General features: G+C 29.4%; 1 protein-coding gene across 3 annotated transcripts; it reads left to right on the top strand.

Annotated features, from left to right (window-relative positions):
• Positions 1-2,393: 2,393 nt before the first annotated feature.
• Positions 2,394-10,776, top strand: LOC114277375 (receptor-like protein EIX2). Of its 3 annotated transcripts, none has more exons than XM_082878006.1 (3): positions 2,394-2,440; positions 2,740-2,856; positions 7,540-10,776. In XM_082878006.1, exons 2-3 carry the CDS (start codon positions 2,854-2,856, stop codon positions 10,570-10,572), a joined length of 3,036 nt encoding a protein of 1,011 aa, XP_082734132.1. In that variant the 5' UTR covers positions 2,394-2,440; positions 2,740-2,853; the 3' UTR covers positions 10,573-10,776. The 3 variants fall into 3 exon arrangements, with proteins under 3 accessions (XP_082734132.1, XP_082734134.1, XP_082734133.1); XM_082878008.1 differs by having other exon boundaries at positions 2,422-2,440; positions 2,747-2,856; XM_082878007.1 differs by having other exon boundaries at positions 2,433-2,451; positions 2,747-2,856.
• The last annotated feature ends 736 nt before the right edge of the window (positions 10,777-11,512 follow it).

The raw sequence follows: 11,512 nt of genomic DNA, 5'->3' as shown, positions 1-11,512 counted from the left end.
ACGTGTTTTCCCAATGGGCCATAGTTGGCCATTCCATATCTAAAAGACAACCCCATACCACACTAGTAGGATGGCTAAAGTCTCCTCTCAATTTATTTTAATATATTAATGGAAGTTACTCTGAAACTTCAATCTTTTTCTTTTAACAAATAATATTATATTAAATTAATGTATGAATTATAGTGTATTGTGTACAGACCTAAAGAGCGAAGGGGTCAAAAAAAGATAATATTTAAATTTTAAAAAAAAATTGTAATGTGTAACTCATATAATTTAGAAATGATTAATGACTAATACTAATGTAGTAAATTGATTTTTTTTTTTTTTTGAAATTGAAGGAATGAGGTTCACCCTTGTTTGTTAACTATACAAATGTTTCCCTGTTGAAAGAGTAGAAGTGATATTGAGAAGGTTAAATGTATGACTTTGGTCCAATTTGGCAACACAGTTAAAAGGTAAAAATCAGCTTTTAATCCATTTTTAATCGTATTACTTCTCACATTTTTTATACATTTTTTTTAAAAAATCCAAAAAAAATTCAAAAAGTTATTTTTTAACCATCTTCCCAAAAAGATAAAGAAATAAATAAATATTCACTAATAATTGAGTTGCTTTTTGAGTAATTATTTTTGTTTATGTATGTACTCTCTCTCAGTTTCTCAAATTTATAACTTCAACTGTAATCTTATCTATCTCTGCGAGAAAGGGTCTTTTTTGAATATTTTTCTAGTTATATTTTCTATGTGCCTATCATTGCTGATATGTGAAACTCATTTTTTATTTATTTATTTCATTTGTCTCTCCTAATGAAATATTTAAACAAAAAAAAAGATATAAATTCAGAAAGTTTGTCCTGAAATTTATTCAGAAAGTGAATATATAATAGAAAGATCAATTTAAATTCTAAATAAATTTCTAAATTCATAATACTATTAGGGTTCGTTTGGGAAGTGGGTTGGCTTTTTGACATTTTTGACTATTTTAGCCAGTGGCTAAAAAGCCTAGTTTAGGAAGGGCTTTAGGTTTTTTTGACTTTTTTTTTAGAGAAAGAATGTAATGATTATGGGTTGGATGTGATGTTTTGTCTTATTAGGCTAATTTTTTTTTTTTTTTTTTTTGTGACTAAAATAGCTAAAAAAACCTCCAACTTTTGCTTCCCAAACAAAGCTTTATTTAAATTTAAATTTACTTGTCAAAGTCTTCGTGGTTGGAAGACCAAGACTTCATCTACCAACCAACTCATGCTAAACATTATTTATATACGCGATAAAATACAAGAAAGACGTACCTATTGGCTTTCACATTTCATGATCCACCAAATTGAAGGAGATAGAGATAGAGATAGGGATAGATATAGATATCGAGACTGAGAAGAAGAAGAACAACAGAGGAAGACTCCTCTTTAACGGTATGAATTTCACATTCCATCTTTTAATTCTTGTTGATTAGAATTGAATAAAATAGGCGTGTTATTGTCAACAATGATAAAATAGAAAAAATATAATTATTTATATGTTTAAAAACTGTAAATTTAAATCCAATTGAAAAAAAAAATTATAAATATTGGATGAATCTAGAAAATAATTAATAGTACACTTGATTTAGTCTCTATCGAATGGAGTAGGACTGGTTATGGACCGATTTGGTTTGGTTGTGTGGTACATTAAGAACCAAATCAATTTTTGCAGTTTTAAAAATTTAGAAACCAAACAAAATATAAAATCTTTAGAATTGAATTAGAAACAAATTGTAAGAAAAATGGTTCAATTCCAATTTAGTTTCACGGTTCTAGACTAGAAAATTCATCACTATTTCTAAATTATTTAGTTTAATAAAAATTAATTCTACCCATACATGCATTTCAAAAAATTTATTGACATACTTCAAAATTTTAAAGTACTGTCCAAACTATTTTTTATAAAATGAGTAAAGACAAAACAAATATTCTATGGTAATTACTATAAAAATGTAAATTTTCAATAATATAAGAAGTGTAAAAATGATATAAATAGTGCAAAAATATGTATGTATATTTTTGTGTAGAGAGAGTATTTTATAAATAGGATGTATGAAAGTTTTATCGACATCGGAATGAAATTGAGGTTTGAAAAAGTCAATGAAAAGAAGATTAAGTAGCTTGTAGAACACTATAATTAAAATTAACAAAAACATGTAATAGTTTAGTTTGGTTTGATTTTTTCAATTTTTTTTAAGTTTTAATTCTTGAACCGAATCATCCCCTCAAAACACCGGACCAAATCATACAGTTTGAATATGCTTGGATCAATTTACAGTTTGACTAGTTTTTTTGAATACTCCTAAATGGGGTTTTAGAAGGGATAGATTGCGTATATACCTAACATTTGACATAATTTACACAAAACACATTCTTTCGGTTTGAATCCACGATCTGAAGACAGATTGTCCCACTACTAAAATGGTAATATTAAGGTACTCTTTATTTTGATTTACAGTCATGTTTAAGATCATTTAGATACTTTCTTGTATATTTGGAGTAGCTAGCAATAGCTGACACAATACGTCTTTGAGTAGCAAATTTTCTCTGAAAATGTTATGAATAATGAAAATGCACCTTGAAATTTATCTCGAAAAGTAAGTGTACTAAAAGTTAGTAGCCACACCTACAATGAATGTAGTCCCTCAACTTACTTTTTTAGGTAATTTTCTAGATAAATTTTGTGAGTTTATAGTGTATTGTTGATTTTTATGCTTCTATAGCTTACAGGTGGTTAATTCCTTATAATGTTGATGTGGCTACCAAATCACCGAGTCAATTGTAAGGCTTAGTTGTTGCATCAATTCTTCAAGTTTTACTATCTTCCAACTTTGGAAATGGTAAGTTGCTTCATTCTGGATATCTTTAAAATTGTGTGTGTGATATATGTCATTGTTTTTATTATTATTTATTTATTTGTTTTTGTGTGTGATATATAGTATACCCTCTCTTTCTGTCTACTATGGTTGTTTTTATTTATTTATTTATTTTCGGATGATAAATTACATTTTTTACCCTCTAATTTTTATTCAAATCTTAATTTAAATTCTCATCTTTTAATTACAATAATTAAATCTTCCAACTTTACCTCTAGTTTCAATATACTCCTCCCTTCACTCAACATAAAAAAGTGGTTAGGAAATTCTCACGCATCTAATAATTTTTTAAGAACATTAAGGGAACAAAATTATGAAGGATAATTCTATTTACAGATCATCGATCCTCTCAGTATACACCATTATTTAGTACACATACATAATAATTTTTAGATTATAAAAATATATCAGTTCACACCATAACTTTTCCTTTTTAACACTAAGCTAATAAACTTGTGCACGTCACAACCAAAACGTCCAATTTTTTATATATGAATATTTAATATTTGATCAATTTTGATAATTTGAATAAAATAATTTTGTTCAAATATAAATAATTGGACATTTTATAAATGTTCAACTATGGTTGTTCGAATATGTGACAAACGAACAAGCCATCTTCTATACGAACGACATAAACAAAAAAGTAAACTGACATTTTCATTATTGTATTGCTCCAAATCAACAATAGAGTGTCATTTGTGGTGTACAAATCTTCAAAATCAATTGATTTCAATATTCTTAAAATCCTAAATCTTCATAGGCATTAATGTTTTTAGTTTGGAAAATAATGGTGAAGATTATAATGGCGAAATTTATGAGTGTAGTGTATTAGATTATAATGGTGAAGATGATGAGTGCAGTGTATTAGATTATTATGGTAAAGATGAACAGTATTGGATGAGAGATTTGTTCCAAACGATATAGTGTATAGGTGATGATGTGTAAAGAGAAATTTGTGTTTTCATATGTGAATTACTTGAATGAGTACATATGCGCCACATATTGTCCTTAATAGTCATTTTATTTGAAGATGTTATTGTCATATAAATTTAATGGTTAAATGGTGTGCATTGAGAGGATTCATGGTGATTATGAAATAAAATTACACTTTTTGCCTTCAATTTTTACTTAAATTCTGCTTTAATCCTTCATAATTCATCTTTCACTAAAAATAAAAATAAAAATAAAATAAAACTAAAAATAAAAATGAACTTTTATAAGGAACTACAAATAAAATAACTTAAATAAAGTCAATGATGTCCCTAATTTAAAATAGGATAAAACCCACTTTTACTCTCTTATGATATCGTCTGGAGCTCTCTATCTTTTTTAAATGGAGCCCTTCTATCTTTTAAAAATATGCAAATAACTCTCTTGTGATTTTGAGCTAAGGCCTCGTTTGGGAACCAGTTCATTTAGTCAAAAGGTTATTAAAAAAGTTAAAAAACCAACAACTCATACCAAAAAGTCAAAGATTCTCTTTTCTCTCTACTTTTTGCATATTTTTTTGTAAAAAGTCAAAAAATCATCCCAAACATACTAATTTTTTTTAACTCATATTTTGGCAAAATAGCCAAAAAGTTACTAAAGTAGCCTGTTCCCAAACGAGGCCTAAGATGCATGATTTACACTGTTAACGGCAAAGACAAAAAGACGTTTATATCCTCCTCATTGCAACAATATCATTAGCTCTCTTAAAAATAAAAAAATCACCACCATCAATTTATTCAATTCAACCACCATTACCAATTTTAATGAATAAAAAGTGTACATAATTTAATCTCACTAAAAAATAAAAAATATATAACTGTACAAAAAGATACAAATATATATTTAGAGATAATAACATGGTCAATGGTATTAACGGAGAAAGAATTTGAATTAGAAAATTGTGCATTTGCTTTTTGGCCCAATGGCATGGCGTTTTGCGAACTTGTGTTGTTGGTGTGAATCAAGGGACTATGCTCTGTGTATCAAAGCTGTATGTTGCGAATCAGAAAGGTTACCCAATAGCGGAGATGGCTAGGGTTAGGATTTGGTTTTTGAGAAGAAGAGATTGTTTAGACGATGGAGTTAACGGGTATATTTGTCATTTGATATTATCATTTGATTTTAATTGATTTTTTTTTTTTCCCCCCAAATCAACTCTCAATTCCAAAGTGCGTTAAACAAATTTTCTTGATTTAAATAGAAATATTGACGGTAGGGAGGTAAATTATAAAATAGCCAAAATCACAAGGGAGGTAATTGGCTATTTTTAAATGATAGGGGGCAAAGTGTTTTGAGGTTGTGAATATAAATTTTTTTGTGTTAAAATTTCTCTGTGCTAAAATTTCTCTTTATCGAAATTTCTTTGTGAAAATGTTGAGAGATCTCAACTACTATAAAAAAGTTATATGTCCTTTATCTTATAAAATCTTAATATTATGAATCTTAAACTAAAAACTCCATATTTCTCAATTATTCTCCCGTAACATTCTAAAATATTTTAGAAGACATTTTGCTTTTTGTTTTTGCTTTTGTTTTTGTTTTTTTTTTTAATTTGCTATAAATCTCTTAAAATAAATTCATAAAAATTTCATTAAGTTTTCAAGTAGTTTTTGCTGAATTTATTGTCAGTTTCTTTTCCTTTAACAATTCTAAATGTATGCGGAAAATTTTCCTAAAGATTTCAAAGAATAATGTACCTGCATTGAAAATTAATTTCAAATTGAGTACTTTTTATAATAGGATAAATTACATTCACCTCTTTGAAGAAAATACAATTAATTTCATATTTTGAAATAATTACAATGATTTTAATTAAAATTTTAATTCACATAATATTTAAGTTATTTTTCATCAGTAATTTATTAGTTGTATGAATGAAAACTTCCTATTATCATCTATTTCTTATTAAAATGTATATTTGTCTTTATTTATTTTACTGTCTATCCACTATTGACATTATAATTTCAATCACTCTAATCTTACAAAAAAAAATTAATATAATTACATTAAAAGTGTGAAATTAATTATATTTTTTAAAATATTCATCTTTAATCATTTTTTTATGGATACTTTCCCACTTTTCCTTGAAGTTAAATTTTCTCCCATTAGGAACCATCCACATTTTCATAACCATTATTATATTATTATTGTTATTATTTCTTACATTAAAATTCCTTCAATTCGACAAAGAAATTAAAAAAAAAAAGAAAAAAAAACTTTAAGGGACAATTAAAAAAAAATCTCAAAGTTTGAATTATCCAATAAAATAAATCTTAAATTTTAAATTTTATTAATTTAAACACTAATCTTTTAATTTGTTTTCAATTTAACCATTTGCTTATTTTTGTTAAGTAAAATTGAAAGAAAAATGGTATTTTAGTTATTAAACTCAATGTCAATATACATAAAATGTCTAAAATATGTTTTTTTATTGAGTTTAATGACTAAAATATTTAATTTTTTATCGATTTTACTTAACCGAAATAGACAAATATTTAGATTGAAAACATATCAAAAGTTTATGGTTTAAATTGATAAAATTAAAAAATCATGGTTTATTTTATTAGAAGGCTCAAACCCTAGGGTGTTTTTTTTTTTTTTTTTTTTTTTTTTTGTAATTACTAGGAAGTGATACTAGGCCTGTGGAGCTCATCATGGATTTAATTTCGACAATATGAATCATTCATTTTGTATGATTGTACGTTGACAATCTATATAAAAAATTGAATTAATTTGATATTTATTACTACATAATTTTATCATAAAAATTCTTTATAATGGTGAATTCTATCCTAATTTTATCATTCTTATTTAATATGAATAACAATTTTATAAATAATTTTAATTTACTAAAAAGTACATTTCATAATTGTACAAATTATAAAACAATTAAATTGAAAGAACCATGATATAAAATTCATCATTTTCTGTTGTTTGAAAATATGAATCTTTATTTTTATTTTTATTTTATGATAAGCAATTCAAAAGACAAAATTTTATTAAAATTCTATCAATGGAGCTATGAAAAATAATATGGTCTTGATTTCATATATTTTTCAATGCGTGAGATAATGGGTAAACCTTATACTTATGCTTTTTAATTTCCATTAATTAAAAATGATTTTATTATAAAATTGAAAATATTTATGAAATTATCATCCATATTAAATGATAAGGGTAAAATTAGAATGAAATCTATACTATATGGGGAATTAAACCTTTTGGAAACAATTTATAAAAAATAGGACTTACTTCCATATTGAAACTTCATAAGATTCAATGACAATCTGCAAAACAAAATAATACTTGACAGTAATTTTTTATTTTTAAAATTATATTTTCCGTCCATCATTAAAAAAAAATCCCAAAACTAATGAAATCATGTAACTATTAACATTAGATCAATTTAAGTTTTTTATTTTATAGATGATCTACACAAAGTCTTGCAAAACAAATTATTTAGACCGTTAAGAGTGAGATTCACGGTAAGCCTTATGAGCCCCCAACACCACTCTCACAATGGAACGGAGAGAATCCTCTAAAAATAAATAAATAAATGACTGACATAAATTACGGTATTTTGATTTTCAATTTTCATGATGTGTTACAACTTCTACATCTTCTTGATGCTCATACAATTAATCATTTCTGCAGATGAACAACCACAACAATCATATCATGTGCAATATTCATATCAATTTCTCCTCAATCAATTCCAGATGTGCGATTCTCATCACTTTCCTTTCCATGGTGTCTTTGCTCATCAATTTCAACATGGCCACCGCTGACAATGTGACGAGTATGATCAAATGCATAGAGACAGAGAGGGAAGCACTTTTTGCCTTCAAACAAGGCCTCAAAGATCCTTCAAATAGGCTTTCTTCTTGGACTGGCAATGGTTGCTGCCAATGGAGTGGTGTTCAATGCAACAAGACATCAGGACATGTCATCAAGCTTGATCTGAGAAACCCATTTCCATCCAGCAGTTCTGCAATTGCTGCGATGGATCAAGGTGACTACTACACAGCATATGAAAGGTCATGTTTGGGCGGTGATATAAACTCTTCCTTGCTTGACTTGAAATATTTGCAGTATTTGGATCTAAGTTTAAATGATTTTAAAGGAACTCCAATTCCTGAATTCATTGGTATGCTTAAGAATTTGAGATACCTTAATCTCTCATCGGCATCATTTGGTGGAGAAATTCCACCTCAGCTTGGAAATCTATCAGACCTGAATCATCTTGATCTCAATTCTAAAATTTATGGATTAAGTACCATAAACTTGCGATGGGTTTCCGGTCTTTCTTCTTTGCATTACCTTAACATGGAAGGAGTAAAAATCGACATTGAAAAAGATTGGTTGCAGGAAGTTAATATGCTTCCTTCTCTAGTGGAGTTACATTTGCCAGGTTGTGATCTTCAGAGCCTTCCAATCTCACTTCCATTCATCAACTTCACTTTGCTTTCAGTCCTTGATATCTCAGGCAATTCATTTAACTCTTCAATTCCTCACTGGATATTTAATCTTACAAGACTAAGAACACTTGATCTCAGCTCGAACTCTTTCCAAGGTACCATTCCTAGTGAAATTATTAATTTAATTTCTCTGGAATACCTTTATATGTCTGGTAGTGGGAATTTTGAAAGTCAAATACCGAGATATTTTGGGAATCTTTGCAATTTAAAGTTCTTAGACCTTTCGGGAAACAATTTCAGCGGTTCCATAGATGAAATTTTTAGTGGATTCTTGGACTGTCCCAACAATAGCTTGGTGTCACTTGATTTAAGTGCTAATTCGCTTGGTGGGGAATTGCCTAATTCATTAGGAATACTCAAGAATTTGCAACAACTTGACCTCAGTTCGAATTCTTTCTGGGGTTCCATTCCAACTTCAATTGGAAATATGTCGTCATTGCAATATTTGGACCTCGGATTCAATAATATGAATGGAACAATTCCTGAAAGTTTTGGAAAACTCTCAAAGCTTGTTCAGTTGTATCTCGAAGTAAATCCATGGGAAGGCGTCATAACAGAAGTTCATTTGATGAATCTCACAAGATTAGAAGATATAATAATCATGCCAGAGACAAAATCGTCCCTGGTTTTCAATGTTAGATATGAATGGGTTCCCCCTTTTAGGCTCAAATCACTTCATCTAGAAAACTGCTTGGTTGGGCCCAGATTTTCTCTATGGCTTCAAGTTCAGAGTGAACTCACCAAGGTAATCCTTACAAATGTTGGAATTGAGGACAACTTACCTGAAGAATGGCTTTCCAAGATTTCTGCTCAGCTCACCTATTTGGATCTGTCTCACAACCAAATCAAAGGGAAGCTTCCAAAGAAGTTAGAATCTCCAATAGTAAATGCTATTGACTTGAGCTATAATCACTTTGAGGGTCCACTGCCACTTTGGACAACTAATACACCCCACTTTTATCTGCAGAGCAACTTGTTTTCAGGATCTATACCATCAAATATTGACAAACTAATGCCGCAACTGCGATATTTGTATCTCTCAGAGAACCTTTTGTATGGAACAATCCCCTCATCCATTTGTACCATGAATAACTTGGAAGTACTTTCCCTTAGGACAAACCAATTATCCGGGGAGCTCCCGCAGTGTTGGAATGGGTCACAACCCTTGTGGGTTGTAGACGTGGCAAACAACAATCTCTCCGGTATTATTCCAAGTTCAATAGGGGTCATCAATTCTCTCAATATATTGATGTTGAGCAATAACAACCTAGAGGGTGAAATTCCTTATTCCTTGCAGAATTGTTCACTTTCGAGTATTGATCTCGGAGGAAATAGACTATTTGGAAAGTTACCCTCATGGATAGGGGAGACTATAACTACGATTTGGATGCTACGGTTGAAATCAAACTCTTTTAGCGGAGTCATCCCAAAACAATGGTGCAATCTTCCACATCTTCACATCTTAGATCTTGCAAACAACAACATTTCAGGGGTTATTCCCAACTGTTTACACAATTTAACTGCATTGGTTTATGATAATGAAAGTATTTCATACTCAGGCTTCCAACGCTCTCACCGATACATTTACGTGGAGCGAACAACTGTGGTGGCAAAAGGTAGAGAACTTGAATATGGCAATACTCTTCAATATGTCAATATCATTGATCTTTCTCGAAACAATTTAATGGGTGAAATCCCTGAAGATATCACAAGTCTCATTGCATTAGGAACCTTAAATCTTTCGTGGAATCAGCTTACAGGAAGCATACCTAAGAAGATTGGAAACATTAGATCGTTGGAAACACTCGATCTTTCAAACAACAATCTTTCGGGACCCATTCCACAAAGTATCTCATCTTTAACCTTTTTGAGTCACTTGAATCTATCTCACAATAACTTGTCAGGAAGAATCCCATCAGGAAACCAGCTCCAAACACTCGATGATTCGTCTATTTATGCAAACAACCCTTTATTGTGTGGATTTCTTCTTCCCACCAAGTGCCCGGGTGATGAAGATCATACATCTAATTCATCTACTTCTGGTAGAGGCGGCTCAGAAGACAATGGTGTTAAGAATGATAACGAAATGCTCTGGTTCTATGTTAGCATGGGCTCTGGATTCCTTGTGGGACTTTGTGGTGTTTGCTTCACTTTATGGATCAAAGTGTCATGGAGAAAAGTTTATTTTCGGTTTGTAGGGATAGCATAGTTATTGTTTATTTTCCTATGTTAGCTGTTGTGATAAGATTTTTAAGGTACATATGATGAGTTTTTCTATGTTTATTACTAAACTTGTTTATGTTGTCACCTAAGCTTTGTAAACAGAGGCAAAACTATTGTTTATTTTCCTATGTTAGCTGTTGTGATAAGGTTTGCAAAGTACATATGATTATCAGTAAAGTTTGTTTCTAAACTCGTTATGTAGTCAAGTTTTGTGAACACAGGAGGTTCAAGTTTATTTGAGATTTAAGAAAACAAAAGTCTCTTTATAATTTTTTTTTATTGTAATTATATATTTAAATGCACTTTTTTTAGGACACAAAATTAGTAATTAAATTTTATTTTTAAGTTTTTGTTAACATATCATTCGCAAGGACTAGAAAAACAATTTATATTTTTAGAATTTTTTTGTCTTTTTAAAAATTTTATTTGATATATAGAAAGAGTGGGCAGAATAAAATGATGACGGATGATAGTTTCATGAATTACTAGGCCAATTACCGTGTCCAGAATGATATATAAGATTGAGTGACATATAAATTATTCAGGCATTGCCCAAAAACGAAACAAAACATTGGAAAACAATTTGAGTTGTGAGATCTATGATTTCCAATTACTATAAAATTTCAGAAAACATTTTTCGGAACAATGGCTTTTAATAGGCATAATCATAATTTTTATGTTTTTCAAGTTTACCACACACACAAAAAAAAAAAAGAAAAAAAAAGAGGCAATTATTACTGCTTGCTTCTTAGTACTTTAACATTGAAAATGTTTGAGGGCCACAATTTTTGTGGCTCAAATGGCTCAAAATTGCCAAAACGACGTCATTTTGGCAATTTTGAAGTTGTTTTGTACTCAAAACGACGTCGTTTTAGTAATTTCGAGCCATTTGAGCCACAAAAATTGTGGCCCTCAATCATTGCTGC

Source organism: Camellia sinensis, chromosome 7, assembly GCF_055761805.1.
Source record: "Camellia sinensis isolate YWXY chromosome 7, ASM5576180v1, whole genome shotgun sequence".
Classification (NCBI taxonomy): Eukaryota; Viridiplantae; Streptophyta; class Magnoliopsida; order Ericales; family Theaceae; genus Camellia; species Camellia sinensis.
The sequence above is the reverse complement of the archived record's forward strand: the minus strand, read 5'-3'. Positions and strand labels throughout refer to the sequence as shown.